General features: G+C 47.9%; 1 protein-coding gene across 4 annotated transcripts; it reads right to left on the bottom strand.

Moving 5' to 3' along the window:
• Positions 1-1264: 1264 nt before the first annotated feature.
• PAX6 (paired box 6) lies at positions 1265-19451 on the bottom strand. 4 transcript variants are annotated; one of them, XM_065943982.1, is made up of 12 exons: positions 19373-19451; positions 18935-18995; positions 15263-15393; positions 14440-14481; positions 14130-14345; positions 13199-13364; positions 7360-7518; positions 6806-6888; positions 6430-6580; positions 6218-6333; positions 3448-3598; positions 1265-2532 (listed from the first exon to the last, which is right to left on the bottom strand). In XM_065943982.1, exons 2-12 carry the CDS (start codon positions 18942-18944, stop codon positions 2447-2449), a joined length of 1311 nt encoding a protein of 436 aa, XP_065800054.1. In that variant the 5' UTR covers positions 18945-18995; positions 19373-19451; the 3' UTR covers positions 1265-2446. The 4 variants fall into 4 exon arrangements, with proteins under 4 accessions (XP_065800054.1, XP_065800056.1, XP_065800055.1 ...); XM_065943984.1 differs by having other exon boundaries at positions 14331-14345; XM_065943983.1 differs by lacking the exon at positions 14440-14481.
• Between the last annotated feature and the right edge of the window lie 281 nt (positions 19452-19732).

The following is a 19732-nucleotide window of genomic DNA, read 5'->3' as shown; positions in this document are numbered from 1 at the left end:
AGGTGAGGCGGCCAGCAGCCACCACACACACTCACACACAGCCCTCCTCGGACATTTCCCCCGGCACGTGTTCCTCCAGGAATGCAGGTGGCAAAATGTCAAGAGGAGGAAATATCTGCACAGGTATACCAACAGTACATATGCGTATGTGCTCCTCTGCAGAAGTGTGCATGCGTGCAACGCAGACGGGGTCAAACTGCATACACGTGTAAAAATGGCAGTCAGCGTGTCTCGGTGTGCGGCAAGTCTGGTGGCATCAAATTATTAATATAAAGCATGCCAGAGAGATCAATCACAGTAATCTGTTCACAAGTATATTCTTTAACTAGAAAATAGTAGATATTGAACTAGAAGATTATTTTTTTTTTAAGTCTCCAATTAATTTCTCTATTTCTGATTGTTTGCCTTTGGGGGTTAAAAACAAAACCAAAAAGAGCAGAGTACAATTCAGTGGAAGCGTGTCTTTGTCCCCAGAGGGTTTTGCCTGTGCAGGCATTTAATCTAGACTGCCAGACCCCCAGCCTTTGACTGAAGCGTGCAGAAGAAAACTTATCCATATTGACTTATATGTTACACAGAACAGACAGAAATAAAAGTCTCAGACAGGCCTCTTTCACCCAACAAAGGCTCATTTTTTTCCATCCTTTGCTTGGGCTCAAGCACTCCTGCCCTGCGTGCTGCCACTTTAAACATGATCAGATCTGTGCTTCATTGCAAATAACAACTGACCGACAATGGGCCCTGCTTCATAGATTTGGGAATGTTTGGCTTAAGCTGCCAATGACTGAAGGCCTTTAACTCCCACCGGCCAGTCACAGTCCGCTTTGTTGTTGTCTGTTGATGTGTCTGTGCTCATTATTCCTTGACACGCAACATTCCCCCTCCACCCTCCAACCATCCACAGCCACACAGAAAGCGAGAATCAAATGGAACAGCTGTAGTGCTTCAATGGGAAATGATGCCTCTTGTGCGAAGGGGAGGGAGACAGAACAGGGAGGGGGGCTGTTTGAGAAAGGCAGCGGCTTTCAGGGAATCTTGTATAAGAAATCTACTTTTGAATATACTTCAGTGAAATCACTGTTGAAACGGGCTGACAATGGAAACCTGCCCAGATTGAAAATGCCAGCCCTAATTCAAAAGACAATTCCTAGCTAATAGCTTGTTGCATTTTTAAATTTTGAATTGAACAGATAACTGGGAAATGCTACCATTTTGTATTTGTACTGTGGGTATAAATGGGCACAGATCTATACACAGCTTCCAGTGGAGTTTTTTTTCCTAACACATTTGCAATTTGATACCTGTAAAAATTATCTCCTCTTAAGGATCATCAGGATTTAAAACAGAGTATGTCTGAAAGTAACCATTGGTTTAGAATGTTAATCTAATATGGAAACAAAATTTGTAACACCACACTATAAGGTTAAAAAGAAAATAGTATAATAAAGGAAATACAAAGGCTTTGGCATGGTTTTTACAATCAACAATGGTTAATTTTGATATGTAGTTGTGAACAACTTCAAAACACTTAAGTTTAAAACTCTTGCAAGCACTTTTAATTGATTAGGAATGAATTCTAGATGCACAAAATGATTGGACTGTGAACAGTAATACAACTATATCTAAGAACAATTAACTTTTGCTGGCCAAAAAAGAAACTTATGATTGCATGAAAATGTGTATAAAACATCTATAGAGTATTCTTGTCAAATATAAATGAAATTAACTTTATTATAGAAATCATTCTGAGGATTTCTAGGGAAGACAAATACTTACATTTTGACATAAAACAAATTGGATTATATCAAAGACACACTCTACCTTTCAGCTATCAACTTTTTTCTTCCTTGAATTTATATCTTACCCTTTTTTTTGCACATAAACTTCATCTGTTAACAACCTTTGGAAAACCAACAGATATTTCTTACATAAATCTAGTGCATGTTGTTCCAGGTTTAATTATATGCAAAGGAATGATACAAACGTGGAACATCAGTCCATAAACTATGAACAGATGGGTAGAAGTATTCCATATATCTTGATAAAACTCTTAAATTCGTGGCAAAGCTTGCTGATCATGATTTCCTTTTTTTTTTTAAACAACTTCATGATCAACAGAGATCAAACATCCATCCAGTCTACGTTGTTCTTTTTTTCATTATAACATACAAATGCCCATTTACAAATAATACACCAAAATGAATAAAAGTTTGGATACCAAAATGAAGATTTGTTCCAACTGACAGCGTGCCTTCTGTATACAAAGGTCCTTGTTTTCAAGTCCATTCCCCAGTGGTACAACACAGGACACAACTGCAGAACTGAAGTGCTTCTAACAGCCATTTTTCTTTCCTTCCTGATCGCCCAACTGCTGTGTCCACATAGTCACTGACTGAATTAACACAATATATTCTTTCTTTTTGTTTTTTTGATTTTTTTTTTTTTTTTACTGTAATCTTGGCCAATATTGAGACATATCAGGTTCACTTCCAGGAACTTGAACTGGAACTGACACACCAGGGGAAATGAGTCCTAGAAGTGGATGAAAGAAATAGCCATGTAGAGATTCCCTTCGAGAGACAGGCATGGAGTATGAATTTATAAGTTAAAAAAAAAAAAACTCTAGTACTTTCTAACATTTCAACTATATTTTAAAAAAAAAAGCTTTCAAGTCTTTTACACAAAAGCAGCACCTTCAGAAACTAGAAAACATATTCACATGCACCTACTGAATTCCAATCCCTCCCCCCAAAAAAACCAACTCCAGGCTTCCCTGGTAGCTCAGACAGTAAAGAATCCACCTGCAATGCAGGAAACTGGGGTTTGATCCCTAAGCTGGGAAGATTCCCTGGGGAAGAGAATGGCTACCCACTCCAGTACGCTTGCCTGGAGAACTCCATGGACAGAGGAGCCTGGTGGGCTACAGTCCATGTGGTCGCAAAGAGTCGGACACCACTGAACAACTAACACTTTCACTTTCCACTTGTCTGTATGTTTGGAACTTTAGCAACAAAACCATCCTGGAAAACCAAAGTAGTACTTCTTCAGTTCCAATGAAAGGCACAGAAGAACTAGGAAGGACCTGAGAAGTCTTTCCAGTAAGCTCGGGGGAGGTGGGGGGATGGCCTTCACTCTTGAGTTTAGCTAAAACAATAATTTTTCCTTCTGAAAGTTATATTTTCAGGTCTCGTCTTCATATGCAACTTCTGCAACCAAATTCAGGGAAAACAACATTTTTTGTCAGTATGGCATTAAGTTACTAATGAGTTTGTCTGAATTCCCCTTTTGAATTAGTTTTCCCCAGAGAAGTGAGCAGCAGAGAGTAAAACACACCATCACACAAGGCCGGCAGATTCTTTCCAGGTAAACTCTGGATGAAGGGAGATGACCTGGCGAAAGAAGCCGCAAAGCCCACCTGCGTGCAGTCTGCGGAGGGCAGCAGCTCACCTGTGGAAGTGGCGCCCGAGGTGCCCATTGGCTGGCTGTTCATGTGTGTCTGCATGTGTGGGGGCGTGTAGGTATCATAACTCCGCCCGTTCACCGAAGGGCTGGTGGGCAGCATGCAGGAGTACGAGGAGGTCTGGCTAGGGACTGGGGGCTGGGAGGAGAAAGGCAACCTGTGGTTACTGAGAGACACGTTGTACAGCCCCCTCCCCAGGCTCCCTCCTCCCCAGGACTCTGCCAATAAGTCTGATGACATCTGCAAGTAAAGCACTGGAATTCCACGTGGGAACTCTAAGATTGGGCCTCCAACTGGTCCTTCTGTTGTCCACTGCTAGAGGAAAGTTGCCTACATACCAAACTTTTTAAAGTACCAAAATTCAGACTATTATCCAGCTAGATGGTTGGCACCATCCATAAAATGAATAGAATTTTTGTCCATTTTCATCTTGAACCTTTGCTGGCACCTTTAGAGAAGTTTTAACATGAGGACTTCCATAAATACATTACCCCTCTCTCACAAATTCAACCTATTAATATTTGGGAATCCAATGACACCCCCACCCCTTAAACCCTGTATTTCAAGCTTTGAGGCAGAAAACAGCGGGAGGAACTCTGTGCAAAGTTTGGTTTATGGACCCTGCAAGCCTTTCATGGTGGGACTCATGGATTTAAAGAGTCTTGAAAAGGCAGATCAGTAATGATCTCAGAAGTCAGGAAGTGTCAGGAAATACCTAGCCCTGTCGTGAAAATGTGCTGTGACTTTCTTACAGGCTCCAAGCCTGAGATTGGGTTCAATCCACAAAATTGCGCTGCTACCCTCTAAGTATTTAGAATCATGGTAGTAAAAAGATAAACCTTTATCCTAACTAAATAAATATACAAGGCTGGGACAAAACCCCTCATGAGCTCTCACAGGGCTATGATGGGGCACCAAACTTGGGATGAATTAATAGAAGCATAATGTCAGGAGCAAGGGAGATGACAGTACTGCTCTAGTCTGCAAACTATAGAAATGTTTAACATTCCAAGATCCACATCCTCAGAGGCAGTGATACATTAGAGAAGGTCAGAGAAGGACACTTGCTCCTTATAAAATGGTTGAAGATTTTGGTCAACAGGATAAACTGATGGAAAGACAGGACACTCCTCACCCAACTCCAAAAGTCAAAGAGCAATTTTCTCTGAATAGTAGAATTGTTGATGCTTTAATTTTGTTTTATGAATATATATACATGGCTTGAATGATATTATGTTATATAATTTTTAAAAATCAGCATGTGAAATAAATGGACCCACACAGGCCTGTATGTGGACACAACCCTAACAGAAGAGCAGCATCTATTTAATTGTTTCTGTTTTCTCATATACATAGCTGTGATCTTCACAGAAACTTAGGTATTGCTACAATTTATAAAACTGAACAAGACAGTCAGTGGCCTTATTAAAGTCAGAGGATTACTGCTAACCTCGAGTTCAAAGAGGCAAGCAGGCCCTCCGGGCCTTGTCAGAATTTCAGCTTGCATTTGTTTCTATCCTGAAATCACTTCCTCCAGGCAACCCTGACTTCTAGAAAATTCCAAGGCAGTTGTAGCCACCCCAACTAATAGGCTGTTAATCCCTTAATTTACATTAATTGCTCTATGGTCAGTAATATCCAGATGCAATAAAAACAGACATGTGAATAATGCCTCGGAAGCTGCTTATCTAGCTGTTCCTATATTAGTCTAAAGACCATGAAACATTTATTTTAGTGTGATGTGGGTTAGAAATCCAGCCAGAGATGTTCAGTGGAGAATAAACTATCTGTGGACCCCCAAATCTGTTTCTATCAGGGGCTCATGCTGGCCAGTCTCATATTACCCAGCATCTCTAACTGCCCTACAAACAGAACAAGAGTCCTGAAGAAGTATGGCAGAAGGCCCACCAGAAGACCAATATTCTTCCCCATCGAGAAACCCTCTGGCTTCAAGGTTCCAGTACACCCTGCCTACCTTATACAACTTCCATCACAAAATGGGATTAGCCTAGTTCAGGACCTAGCACATGTAAGGGCCAATACATATTTGGGATGGAATTGAGTAGGAGCAGGTTGTTATACCAAGTGAATAGCATCAACCTTTCCAGGCAGCTGGTAATGCCAGAAACTCATCACATCATTCACAGCAAAGATACATGATATTTCTAGCAAATACTTTCTATTCTTTTTATTCTAAGATAGAGAAATAAAACTATCTTTTCCTCTATGTTAAGTAAATCACACTCTACAAATATAAATCCCAATTCTGATCCTTTTTTTCTTCCTCACTAGTTTATCACAAACATGCTAAATAACATCCAAAATACACATAAAGACTATAAATTTATTTACATGAACACCTAAATATAAACCTGTTTTACCCATATTAACTCCTTACTACCTAATAATTTGCCAGCGTTATTTTCATTTTCTGGTCCAAGTTTCACACTGGTCCCTAAAGCATGCCCCATTCTCATCCAACATCATCAAGTTGACATTCCCAATGAGCAAAAAGCAGATTAGCTGGACTGAAAATCAAGTTTTTATTTTATTAAAGGCATGAATCAATCAGTTAATCAATCAACTAAAAGACTGGATTGACTGCTTTCATCTCAGACTTCACTGGTCAAGCCAATCACTGTCCTGAGAAAGTCTCCCAAGGGTAAACACAGGGCCAGTGAGGTCTGCATGCCCCCACCCACTCCTAACCTCCTCTCCCAGGGACCCGTTAAGTGGGCAACCACTGGCCTCACTTACTTGCATAGGCAGATTATTCGCCATGGTGAAGCTGGGCATGGGCGGCAGAGCACTGTATGTGTTTGTGAGGGCTGTGTCTGTTCGGCCCAACATGGAGCCAGAGGTGAAGGAGGAAACTGCGGGGAGAGGGACACAACAGTGGTGGTGAGAGGCAGAGCCAAGGGCGAGCAGGCTGAAACACACTGATCAGCAGAATTAATATTTCCAATTACCAGGCGTGGTGGGTTGTGGGATTGGTTGGTAGACACTGGTGCTGAAACTACTGCTGATAGGAATATGACTAGGTGTGTTGCTGGCTTGTCTTCTCTGATTCCTCAGCTTTTCTTCTCTTCTCCATTTGGCCCTTCGATTAGAAAACCATACCTGGAAATCAGACAGAACAGGTGAGCCCTGTGCCTGCTCCCAGCTCCACCCCATCCCTAACAGGTTCACTGTCCTCCTCCCCCAGTCCCCGAGTGAGGACAAAGCATTCAGCAAACTAAATCTGTTTCTATTTATATAAACAAATGACATTCCTTAGAAGCACCTGGGTCTCTAAAAAGGCAAACAGTCTGAGTCACAAAGCATGAACACGCAGTCCCCGGGTACCTGTATTCTCGCTTCAGGTAGATCTATTTTGGCCGCTAGTCTTTCTCGGGCAAACACATCTGGATAATGGGTTCTCTCAAACTCTGAAAGAGTAAGTTGCATTTTCTATGTTGCACCAGAACTATACAAAATGTGTCAACCAAAGCCTGGATCAAGCTGATTTCCACCTCCTGACTTCCATCACTTTCAACCAATTCCCTTTAAAATGCTACTACTATTAGCATTGACTGTACTTGGAAGGACTATCCCATCAGAACCATGTTCTATTTTTTTGTTTAATGACATTCATTCAAGGTCTCTTCTGTGGCCTGAATTAGCCAAATCGTCATTCTTTCTTTATGAGAAGTCAGATTTTTAATCTTTGAATTACTGGTACATGAAAAGAAGAAAGAACACACATATACTAAAAGAGATGCCCAGAAAAAAAAAAAAGAAAGAAAAAAGAAACCTTCTCAGGCCTCTGTGCAAGGGCCCTGGCTAAATTTAGCTCTTTGTACTGAAGATGTGGCATTTACTTTGATGTACTGCTTCTCTACTTTGAAAAACTCCATCACCTTTCTCCAGGGCCTCAATTTGCTCTTGGGTAAAGGATGTTCTATTTCTTTGCAGCTTCCGCTTCAGCTGAAGTCGCATTTGGGCCTCATCTGAATCTTCTCCATTGGAACTGATGGAGTTGGTATTCTCTCCCCCTCCTTCCTGCTGCTGGCAGCCATCTGGAACAAAAAGAACAGGACAGTAAGAGAAATTTGGAATAACTTGGAGTCTCCAAAAGGGGCCTCATATAGCCATAAACTCCAAGAGCAGTTTAGTCTCACCAAAACATTCCCAAGGTAACTGTCAGGCTTCAGAAGACATTAGTGACACACGTTACCTGACCACCATTTTCAGTTTTTATTATGATGAGAGTATGCAATGTAGATACTTATAGAATGGCATTTCCGTGAATGACAAAACAAGTAGTGAAGTTTCCTATTAAAACGATCTTTCATAACTAACCTTGACCTTCCAAATGCTTCACCCAGCTCCCTCTCCTTAGAGAATTTATTTACCTATGGCTATGTTGGGAAAATAGAAGAGTGATGTTCAAGATTTTAGCTGATCTATAATCAGTAATTCCTATCTAATCAATTAGATGTTGATAGGTTTGTAGAAAATGCTATTAAGAAACCAAACCAAGCTTGTAATCTTTAAAAAAAATATTTATCTAGTTTTTATTTGAATTCTGCACAGTCAATTTCATTTTAAAGGTTGTGAATTTAGAAGTGCTCGCATTGTTCTGCAGTTTTATTCAACTATTGTATGAGTGCGCTTTGCCTTGACACCTATTACGAGCACAGCTGTAATTATATCATCACCAAGAACAGGCTATAATTGCTGAAAATGGAATTTTATATTTAGATAAAAGGACTGTCCATTCTTTGTAATGTGTTGCACCAGAGAAAAGTAAGATTTCTTTTAAATTTTTAACGTGTAATTTTAAAAAAGAAATAGTAGAGAGTTCACTAACTAGCTAAATATGCTATGCTGCAGCTGAATCCTTGGCATATCATTTAAGTGGTACATTTTTAATTAGGGCATTTCCACCACTTTTAATGTAATTTCTATCATTAAACAGGGGAAAGTTTTATTGTTTTCCTTTGCTGCTTGGAGGGCGAGATGTGCACTTGGGCAGGCTGTCTCCTTTTGCGCCTTGCTGGAGAGGCCACAGCCTGTCTGAAGGAAAGGATTCAGCTCTCGATAGGTGTCCAGGGCCACTGCCTCCTGGGTCCTTGGTCTTGGGTCCTAAGGCCCCCAAGGGATACCAAACGGGGCTTCCCCCCTCCCCATCCTAGCGACTTGGCCCTGGGGGGAGGAGCCTCTGGGGCGCCTTGGTGGGAATCGACTTGGCCAGGAATATCATTTATAACCGGGAGACAATAGGCAGTGCCTTCAAAGAGTTCAGGGAATTGTGACAGGATCTAGTGGGATCTTTTCAGGAACTTTGAAATGTTTTAAAACCCCAACTTTCTCCCCCATTTAAACAGGCGGATTCATCAGCACTGGCCACCATATGGGCCCTTGGAGATCTATTGAGATGACCACCAACACTTGAATAGCGAGGGGCTGCTTTTCAGCACAGCACAATGCCCCGCGAGTAAGGGAAACTATTAAACTCCTGGGGCAGGAGCGTTGGCAAACTTTCGTGGGCAGAATTTCGAGGCCACAATGAGCGCGGACAACAAAAGGATTCTCTTGAGGCGTGCAGCGGGCCACATTGTGTTACAAGAAGCCCAGTCAACAGACTTTTCAGTGAAGTGTGTTAACCCCTCTGCTCTGCTATCATTAATCACTGTCCGGAGAGCGGGCGCCTCAATGCTATTTAGGGCGCTTGGCTGGGGGCTGGAGGGTGGATGGGGGGCCGGGGCAGGGGGTTGGGGGGCGCCGGGCCGGTGGATGAGGACGGGGACCTGGGGGAAGCGGGGAGGAGAGGCAGAGCGGATGAAGACTAGGGGGGAGGGAGACAGGAGGGGCGGGAACAGAGGTCTGCTTGAGGGAGGAGGAGAGGCGAGCGGGTAGAGAAAGGTGGGGCCAGAAAGAGGCTCCAAAGAGGAAGAGGCCAGAAAGGTGCAAGAAGGCCAGAAAAAGTGCTGAGAGGAAAAGAGACAAGAGGGTCAGCGGACAGGGGAAAAGACCGAGGGAGATGAGAAAGAGACAGAGGCTCAGTACATGGGCTACTTGCGGTCGTCTTGCGCTACACCAGAAAGGTGGGGCTTGGGGAGGGCTCCTTGGCCGCGCCCCCAGGGCCGCTCACTCACGGGTGCCTGCACCAGCGTCTGCGCTGATCTACTGCCCCAAGTTTCATGGTGACTTTTCAACGTGTTTTTCAGGGAGCGAAATTCCGAGACCCTTTTATTTTCGGAATTAGTCAATGAGGAAGACTTTAGAAATAGACTTTGGGGGGCCAACTAGCAAGGCCCATCAGTTATTAATTTTGGAAAGCACAAACAAAAACCTGCGATCCTCCAACGTGTAAGTAAGGGAGCGAACACAATCCCATCTTGCAGCGGTGGTGGTCACTCAGACGCCTTCCAGGAGGCCCCACCCCAGTCCTTTTTTCTGGCACATTCGATCTCTCCAATTAAACAAAGCTACCGGGGTGTGCCTCGGAAGACCCCCACAGATAGCATTCTCTGCTCGCGTTTGCTTCACTGAGGCTTTCCTAATTTTAAAACATGGACGTGTGCTCACGTTCTCCTTCCTTTCTTCCTCTTCGCATCCCCCCCTCCCCGCGGGCCCCCGCACCACACACACACACACACCGCTTACTCACAGGAATGCAGGCGCAGCGCCGACTTGGAAAGTGACTTTTAAGGGGAGTCATTTAAGGGAGGATGAGGAGCGCTTGATTTTAAACCTCTTTGGGGAGAAACAAACAGCAGTGGAGACAGAGAAGGGTCAGGAGAAAGTTGTGGCTGCAGGATCCCTCTAAGGCCCTACAGAGCCAGTGTGCATAGCTGAAAGTTTGCTACTTCAGCAACTGTTCGCAGCCAGGCGGTGCGGGAGAGGTCACTCTTAAATTGGGTGCCCCTCCTTTTTTTCTTTAGTGGATTTACTTTCCACTCTTAAAGCTTTTTAGCAAAATAAAACTAGAAGTTGGATCTCGGATTCCCCCCATGATAAACCTAAGTGGCAGACAATTAAGATATCTTCTTTAAAAGGCGCCCCCTCGGAGCGCAAAGAAGGGGCCTTCAATGGGCGCCGTCCACCTTCCAGCCTAATCCGCGAGAAGGCGAGTGAAAGCGCCTCCCATTCTCCCAGCCCCAGGACCATCTGACGCTCGGGATAGGATTTGTTTCCTGGAAGAAGGAGAAGGGAGAGAGAGAGGAGAAGAGAGAAGAAAAAAAAAAAAAAGGACGCTGGGAAATAAAATCATCCCTTAGTTTCTTAGTGTCTTAATCAGTGAGGCGGAAAACAAGCAAGAAAAGATAGCAACCCGGTTGCGGCACCTTTTCAGCTCTGGAGCGCGGATCAAAACATTGAAGCATCTGTTGAAAAAAGAGACTGACTAAATCCTATAGAGGGTCTGGGTATTAGGGGGGGCGGGGGGGAGGGAGGAGATAAGAAAAAGTGTCTCCGTGATCCCTAAAACCACCAAATCGCTGGAGAATTGGGGGCCGGATAGAGTTGTCTCTTGTGGTTGTCAGCCCACGTCGGCACAGTTTTATTCACCGCCGCAAGGCGTTGATCAGATGGAAACCATATTTGTCTCCCTCTGAGACCTAATCTCGCCTTATGCTTTCGGAGTCATGGACTCCTTTAAAACCCAAAACCGGCTTCCTGGGCCGGGAAAGGGGGCGAGGGAGGGGGGGCCTTCTTAGCGCCCAAAGAGCCAAGGATTCCCGGCGTGTCGGCCGTGGCCACCGGCGCCCTGTGGCCCCGCACCCGGGCACTCCGCGCTGGGCTGGCGCCCCGGTCCTCCCCACGCAGCGGGGACCAGGCGCAGGTGTGGATTATTTGGGGGGGGAGGGGTGGCGGGGGCCGGGGGCAGAGGGAGAACCGGAAGTTGGTGAGCCAGAATGCTCTAGCAACTGGGTGCCTGAAAGAAAGTTCAAAGCTCCTAAACGAGCGCCACCTCCCGCCCCAGCAAACAGGAGCCCTCGCGCCCAGGGCTCAGCCCTCCCAGGCCCGGTCACCGTGTCCCGCGCCCTCCCGGAGATTTCTCCGGCGGAAGAGGCGGCGGGGTGGGGTCACCCGGACCTCAGCTTGGTGGGGGGGTGCTGGGGCGAGCAGTGGGGGTGCGTCCCTTGGGTGTGTCCGGGGTGCGCACGTGGGAAGCCTACAGTTTCAAAGGTCAGGTGAGGGTATGGCGGTCACCCCCTCGTCCTCACCAGAGGCCGGAGGAGGCCAGCGAGGAGGCAGCGCCTGCTTGGGGGGGCAGCCCGCCGCACCCCGGGAGGCCGAGGTTCGGCCCGATCCGGGCGAGCGGGCGGGCGGGTCGCCCAGGCGAGCCGGAGCCCTGCGCATCGGGAGGCCTCGGCCGGGCCGAGCGGCCGCGCTGGGAAACACCGAGCCAGCGCTTTGCTCCCTATCTTCCCAGTGTCCGTCCTATATTGTTTTCTGCTCTTAAAACTGACATGTCTAATTGGCAATTGGTGCCGAATCGTGTCCAGAGGTCTCTTGTGGAACATTTCTACAGCTGTCTCCTTCAACTAGACGCTTATTCATGTCGCCTTAATGAGAAACAAAACGTTCTCTAATGAGCAATTACAGAGCGACAGGATTGTTCCCATAACAAATTCTTGCGAGTGACAGAAGCATCCTTTGTACCAGATATTTCGCATACTGTTACCGATTTTCCCTTCCCTCGCCCGGCTCCGTGGAGGCGCGGGGCACCCAGATTGGGTTGAGAGCGCACGGAGGCGAGGGCAGCCCCGTCAGCGTCCCCCTCACCGCCTCCCCTGGCCGGGAGCCCCCAGGCTTCCCCGTGCTCCGGGGAGTGAGATTCCACGTCCCATTATCCCTCATATTATCTCCTTGTCACGCGGACAACAAATACCGATTAATCTTCGGAGTAAACTGTTTCCTATTCTTGACCAAGCTACCTCCGGTGTGTGGAGGGGAGGGGCGGGGAGAGCCAACCGGCCCGACCCCACCCCGTCTGCTCCTCTTCCTCCATCCCTTCTCACAGAGCCTGCAACTGTCCAGATCCTATCTATGCTCTCAGCTCCTGGGTAGCTCCCGGCGCACCAAAGTCTGGCTCACAGAAGCCTCAGCCCACCTATCTTATTACACAGTCGCCACCCACAAAGGATGAGAACTAGGGGTCCAGAGGAGTGGAGGGGGTCCGAACCTAGAAGGTAGGGTTGTTTGAGTTGGGAAGTCAGCATTTCCAATGCCCCATCCTCAACTTGGCCCTGCATCTCACTGCTCACCCTCTCTTATACACCCTACTCATAGTCACATAATTTGTCAGTTACAGCAAAAAGCAGGATGATACAATTATGTTTACCTTGCAGTCTGTCAGTGTGTTAACTTGTCACACTTCTACAGCAAGGGGGCTCTCCGTGCATTTTAATGGCACGTTTGAATGGGGCGCCACGCAGCTAGCTCATGCAGGCACACACCTACTCCTGCCCATAACACGTACTCGAGTGTGCACGCACACACACACACTCACCCCAGCCACATTCATACCACTTCTAACTACACAACCCTTGAATTTCCAGGCCAACCAGACAGTTCAACAAATACCACCTAGACACAGCGCAAGTCAATGTGTCCCAAGCCCCTGAAGAGTTACTCCCACTACATTCTCCAAGCACAAAAGTCCAAAGAGGGAAAAGGTTGGAGGAGAAGAGGATACGCAAGGGCTGCATATATGGAGAGTTTGAGAATGGGTGTTTGGGTTTTTACCTTGCGTAGGTTGCCCTGGCACTGATGTTCCCGGATACCAACCCGGGCGGGTGCCCCAGCTTCCGGTCTGCCCGTTCAACATCCTTAGTTTATCATACATGCCGTCTGCGCCCATCTGTTGCTTTTCGCTAGCCAGGTTGCGAAGAACTCTGTTTATTGATGATACCTGCAAATCAAATCAAGATCAAACCAAATGGCAGAGTCTCCTGAAGACACAGTTGCCCTATCTTAAGTCTCCATCTCAGCATGCCCCTCTTTAAAGAATGACCCCCTAATACATTAAAAAAAAAAAATCCCCAGCCATCCTGGGACAGTGGGTGGACTTGCAGAGACATCGTGGAAAGAGTGCCAGCGATGACTCTGGGCATGAAAACTGAGTTGGGTAGAGAGTTGGAAGACTAGGGAGGGGTCCTTCACTGTTGCTGAGTGTCTTTGGCGACCTAACTCACATGTCTACTTTTTTATTGTTGTTGTTGTTATTAAAGATTCCCCCTCTCCAATATTAAGACTTGGCTGAGAGATTTCTTTCACTGTTATTTGTTTTTTATATTAGGACAGAAATGGATGTTTGATTTCTGAAAGAAGGTTCAAACAGTGAGATGAGGAGGAAGCTTGCTTGAATCTGGTTTTCATTTTCGTTTTCCTTCTAGATTCCAGTGACTTTCTCCAGGTGCCTCCACTCTACCTTGCCGCATGCAAATGAGGTTACTAACCCTCCCACACTTGACTCCCATTTCCAGAAGGTCAATAAAAAGGTCAAGGTGCTCCTCTCAAGACCCCCAGGTACAGAGGTGACAAACGTGGAGCGGGGAGAAGAGGAAGAGAAAGACACTGGCAGGAAGGAGAGCAGGGGGATGTAAAGAAAGTGATGGTAAAGAGGGAAGAGCATGGAGCTTAGGGCAGGGAGAGGGAATGTTCTCAATGAACTTACACTTGGTATGTTATCGTTGGTACAGACCCCCTCGGACAGTAATCTGTCTCGGATTTCCCAAGCAAAGATGGACGGGCACTCCCGCTTATACTGGGCTATTTTGCTTACAACTTCTGGAGTCGCTACTCTCGGTTTACTACCACCGATTGCCCTGGGTCTGATGGAGCCAGTCTCGTAATACCTGCCCAGAATTTTACTCACACATCCGTTGGACACCTGCATAGGGGAATTGGACAGAAAACCACATTATTAATAATTTCAAGACAAAAATAAAATTGTTTAAGTATGCATTAAACAATGACAAGCTTACGTTTTGATTGTCCAGCACTTGGACTTTTGCATCTGCATGGGTCTATAACACAAAAATATACCTTCAATGGTACGAGAACTTACTGTAGAGAGCTTTTTTTCTTAAAATTACATTTGTAGCCCTAAAAACTACAAATAGGATGATACTTTCAAACAGTTTGAACTAAAAAAAAACCTAAAAGTTTTTAAAACTGTTTTTGTAAATAAACAATGCCAGAAGATGCATCAAAACGAAGTCAGATTGTTTTGTGCTGATCTTGCTTAAAGTGGTGTTATGCTTTAATGAGTGAAGGGGAAAAATAAACTGAATCTTTAGTCATTTTTCCTTTAAAAAATATGCCCAATTGAGTAAATGTGAGTTAGGGAGGGAGGTAAACAGCATTTGTCTTTTAAAATCAATATATATTCTTCATGAATATGAAGAAATCAAACAAATATCTCAAACCCTGAGAGGTAAGCATGGGGTGAGGGAAAGGGAATCAAATTATGCAGATTTATGTAACTCATTTTATTACAGTTCATAAACTGTTACCACAATGAACGTTTTTAACAAATGAAAAGAGAAAGGTTTTTTTGTTTGTTTTTAATTCACACCCAGTTTTTCTCTTAAGCAGATGAATTCTCATATTGACACAGGTTGAAAGAGATCGGGAAGGATGGTGGAAGGAAAGGGGAAAGCAGAAGGTAGGGGGGTGGGGTGGGGGCTGGAATGGGGGGTGAGGGTGGGGGTCCATAATTAGCAGCGTTTACAGTAAGAAATGAAGAGAGGGCCTTGAGAGTGGAGGGCCGCGGGGGCGGCGAATGGGGCGGCGCCGGAGGATCACCTGCAGAATTCGGGAAATGTCGCACGGCCGGGCCCCGCTGTGAGCTAGCTCTACGATCTTCTGCCGGGTGGAGTCCGGCAGTGGCCGCCCGTTGACAAAGACACCACCGAGCTGATTCACTCCGCTGTGACCTGAAGAAAGGGAGAGGAGAGCAGAGCAGAGAGGAGGGGAAGAAGAGGCAAGAAAGAGAAGAGTGGGAAGGAAGAGGTGGGGGAGGAGAAGGATGAAAAGGAGGAAGAAAGAAGGGGAAGAAGAAAAGACAACCACAATGCATCCTCAGCTCCCTGCCAGCCCTGGCCAACCTCAGTGATCAGGTCCCTGCTATCGATGAAAAATGACAACAGGACCTCCAAACCATTCCAGGCATCGGGCAGCCCAGCCCAAACACAGCGGAGCTCCTGCCCACCAGACTGCAGAGCAGAAGCACGGTGCAGACACACGTAAGAACACGCGCACCTCACTGCTACTGACTGCTTTCACTCCAGCAGAACCCCCAGCCCACCGATGCTCTCCAGAAACACCCCAGCCAGTCTTTGAACCCGCAAGGTGCAAATAATGAGCTCAGAAATATGCTCCCAAAGATCCCTTCTGAGTGTAACGAAAAAACCACGAGTCCTACAGAACCCACACTGCATCTTCCAGCTCCCTGCATTGTTAGAACTGTGATGGCAAGCCCTACTCAGATCCTAGGGTCCAGAAACATTTGCTGTCATACTCCAAACTCTGGAGAAGCACCGGGATTAAAAATATATATATATAGGAGAAGAAAAGGGAATGGAGCAAAGAAGAACCAGAACAGCAAATCTGTGGCGAGTGAACCGCAACCTGGGTTCAGCACCTCCCACGCAGGCTGCCTCAAGCCCCTCAGATCGGCTCCAACCACAAAGTAGTCTGGCTGCTACAGCGGGGCGGAGGGCTGGGAGTCTGTCTGCACCAGCTACAGCTCCACTTTTAATTCCGATGCTAAATTCAGCCCTCCCCACAGCCCAGAACAGATATGAGCAAATATCAAAAAGTGAAAAGAAAAGGAAAAGACCACACCACAGTGTCCCCTTCCCTCCTTTATCTGGTTATTTCACAACCTCACCCTATTGTCTAAATTGAGAATAGGGAGAAGGAGTTAGCACCCCTGTAGCCCCCCTCCCCAGAAACCACAGGCACACAAATAAAGCCAATTGTCAATTTCCACTTCCTTAAAAATCTCCAACCTGCAGCCCTAGAGAGCAGCCCTTCCAGGAGAAGATGTGGCTCCCCCGCTCAGCTCTCCTCTCCTCTCTTCTCCTTGGAGCCTCTGATAAATTGACTCCAGGAGCCTGAGCTTCTTAGCAATAAATAAGCTCCAAATATAGAAGAGGGGGGAAAATATGATGAGCCTCTCTGACATTTGTCTTTAAAATAAAACTAGCTGCACGTCAAGTTTGAGCTTAATTTCTGGAAATAGGCGGAAGTCGCTCCGGATCATGCATGGAAGGCTAATTGAAAAGATCAGTCGGGGCGCTTGTGGCAGCCTTGTCACTTTCTGACAGGGCTCCGCTCCGGGAAATTGCATCGTCACGACAAACGGGACCGTGATAAAACGACCCTTTCCGTCCCTATTTGGAGATCACTCAGACGAGATGGAACTGCACTCGTTTCCCCTTCGAGGGGAGCCGCGTTTTCAGGGTAGCCGAAGGCTTGGGGCAGATTGGGGGGGGGGTGGCTGACTGAGGGGGTGTGCTGAAGCCTCAACTCGATGAGAAGTGACAGGCGTTTGGGGTATCTAGGCTCCGCTGGGCCGGGCTCGAGCAGGGACATCGCGGGGACACCGCTTCTTCAACAGAGCGAGGCCTAGACCCTGCTCCTGGTTTCTCCTAAATTTCCTTTATTGCCTTCCTTGGCCTCGAAAGACCTTCTGCGGCTCCAGCTTACAGGAGTCTCCCCTTTGGGCAAAGGAGGGCTTCCAGGAAAAAGAAAGGCTCTCCTAGAGAAAGATCGAGAAAGACCTTCCAAACTTCACGCGCAGCCTGGGCAATTCCCAATCTGGGAATGCCAAGGCGTATGAAGCCGCCTAATCCTAGACCTCCCTCCTTCTCCCCCCACCGGCACAAAAAAATAACCTGCCCGCCACGTCCGCGGCGGCCGCCGGCGGGTGCTCGCCCAGGGCCAGGTCGCCTCTGCCAGCATCGAAATGGCAACGAGGAAGCGCCGCTCTAAGTTCCCCTTCAGAGGTTAAGCCTCAATCATTGTGTCCCTTCCCTAGGGACGGCTGGCGCTCTCGCCCAGTGGCGATGATTATGCGCCTAGAATTCGACCGCGAAGCATCTAATAGGAAAACATATGGTGTCAATTTGGATGCTCTGCGCCTCGCGCACACCCGGGAGCGCGCAGCACAAAGCCCGGCAGGCCGGCCCGCGACCCCGCGCCCCTCGGGGCCCGCCAGCCAGGCCGCAGCGGCAAATGCTCAGCGCCGCGCGCCCGGGGCCGGCCTGCCCGAGAGCCTGCGGCTGGGGCCCTTGTGCAGGAGAGGGGAGGACCCAGCAGCCAGGAAGAGTGGCCAGAAGCCCGAGCCTCGCCAAGGAGCGTTCCTACCGGGCCAAGTCCCGGGGCCTGGCACGTTCTGCACAACTAATCCGCCTTCCAGCTCGGCGCCCCCTTTGCGCCCTCTCCTGCGCTTCACGCTCACCAGCCGCTGAAGCGCCAGGGGACAGCCAGCGGCTGCAGGACAGATGGATCAGGGGCTAGGGACCCCTCTCCGTCTGCAGTTCAGCAAGGGAAGGTTTTTAGAAGATTTAGGCTTTCAGGCACTCCATACAGCGGAGCCCTGAAACCGCCTCGGGGCTTCTGCACCTCTACTGGGGCCGAGTTTCACTGGGCCTCCAGGCTCTCAGGCCCGGTCTCAGATTAGTCCTGCCACAAAGCAGCACCCACGTACTGAGCAGGAAGGTGGGCTGGGGGCCCGAGGGGTCTAGGCAGATGGAGGATGGGAGATGAAGAGCCAGGGAACCAAAGGCACAGCGGGCCTGGACTGACTAGGACCCACCCAGTAGCTACCAGGGCAGGGCTGCTCCAACTCCTGGGCTCGATCCGCACTCTCCTCCCGACCCAGAAAACCTGCTCTCGCCGGTCTGCGCCCTGTAACAGTCCCACGGTTCCAGTACCAACTCCACCCCACCGCAGGCCCGGATGCCCCATTCCCCTGACCTTCCAGGCCCCTCGCCGGGGTGGCGATGGGAGGAGCTGCTCTTAGGGTGACCGGGGGAGAGAAGCCCCCCACCCGCCCCAGACGGTGGAGACCTTCAGTCTTGACTAAGCCCAGGGGGCCTCCTTCTCGCTCTACGACGGCGAGAGGCCTCCGCCCCGCCCCGCTCAGCCCAGCCCCCCTCTCTGGGGTCAGAGCCCGGGCAGGGGCGGGGAGGGGGTGTGAGTTACAGGATTTGGGGGGATGGGGTTTCTCTACCGCAGCTTCGCAAACTCTTGCGGGCTGTTCTCAAGGGCCCAGCCCCTGTTCTTCCAGGAGGGAGAACAGAGTAAACGCCCTCCCCTCTTGGAGCAGCTGCCTCGGGTCCCCGGGCCTCTTCCCTAGCGCCTCCGGCCTGGGCAGCGCGGACACCGAAAGCCTCCGAGCCCTCCCCCGACCCGCACGCTGGTCTGCGCCTCCCCCGCCCGAAGTCCAAAAAGACCAGAGGCACTTACTGTTCTGCATGCTGGCGCTGGCTGGGGGCCGCGGTATCCCACGGGGCTCGAATATGGGGCTCTGTTAGCAAGAATATAGGCATTAATTCTGGGCCGGCACCAGGTAGGCCTACCTCCCTACAGAGGGTGTCCTGGAAGCAGGACAGAAGAAAGCCTCTTCTTTAAGGAAATAATCCACTCCATCAGTGTGGGGGCTATCGGATCAATCACTTTGGGAAAATCAGCTCTGCCCTCCAGTACGTGCAAAATCTACCTTTTGCATTACAAATACTCCAGTATTCCCAGTCTGTTTCCCCCTTATCTCTTAGTAGTTAACCCTTTAGTCAGAAGAATTCATGACTTGATTTTCAATTTTTTCTTCCAACTGAACAACAATGAAGAAGTAGTATTCTGACTCTTTCAAGTTGGGGAACCCAAAGCAGCCGGCATGGAACTTGCCTGAAATCTGGGATGTCTGTCCACTCTCACAATAAAAGGTCTCACACATCTGCGCGCCCCTAGTTAAAGTCTTCCCCCTAAGAGAAAACAGAAGGAGAAAAAGGTATATCAAACTATGACTCAAAAGCATAGATCATGGACTCTCTGATCCACACTCTCAGAAAGAAAAGAAAAGGAAAAAAGCCATCTTGGGCTCAAACTGCCATAAAACTCTAAATTCCAGAGCTACACCCACATTTCCAGCAGCCTGTCCAGCAAAGGTCTCCACGTTTTGATAGTGGCTGCTCTGACCCAGCTTTGAGCGATTTGCAGAGCCTGACAAGTAAGGGCCCCATTTTGCAAAAATACCAAGAACCAGGG

This window comes from Muntiacus reevesi, chromosome 9 (assembly GCF_963930625.1).
Source record: "Muntiacus reevesi chromosome 9, mMunRee1.1, whole genome shotgun sequence".
Taxonomy (NCBI): domain Eukaryota; kingdom Metazoa; phylum Chordata; class Mammalia; order Artiodactyla; family Cervidae; genus Muntiacus; species Muntiacus reevesi.
Note: the sequence above shows the minus strand (reverse complement) of the source record. Positions and strands in the feature narration are given on the sequence as shown.

What these genes read in the sequence shown, in the direction of transcription:
- PAX6 (XM_065943982.1), bottom strand. An exon ending in AAGTGCTGGACAATCAAAAC is followed by an intron (nt 14,346 to 14,439) that starts GTAAGCTTGTCA and finishes TCCCCTATGCAG; the next exon opens with GTGTCCAACGGATGTGTGAG. An exon ending in CTCGGGCGCCACTTCCACAG is followed by an intron (nt 2,533 to 3,447) that starts GTGAGCTGCTGC and finishes ATCCACTTCTAG; the next exon opens with GACTCATTTCCCCTGGTGTG.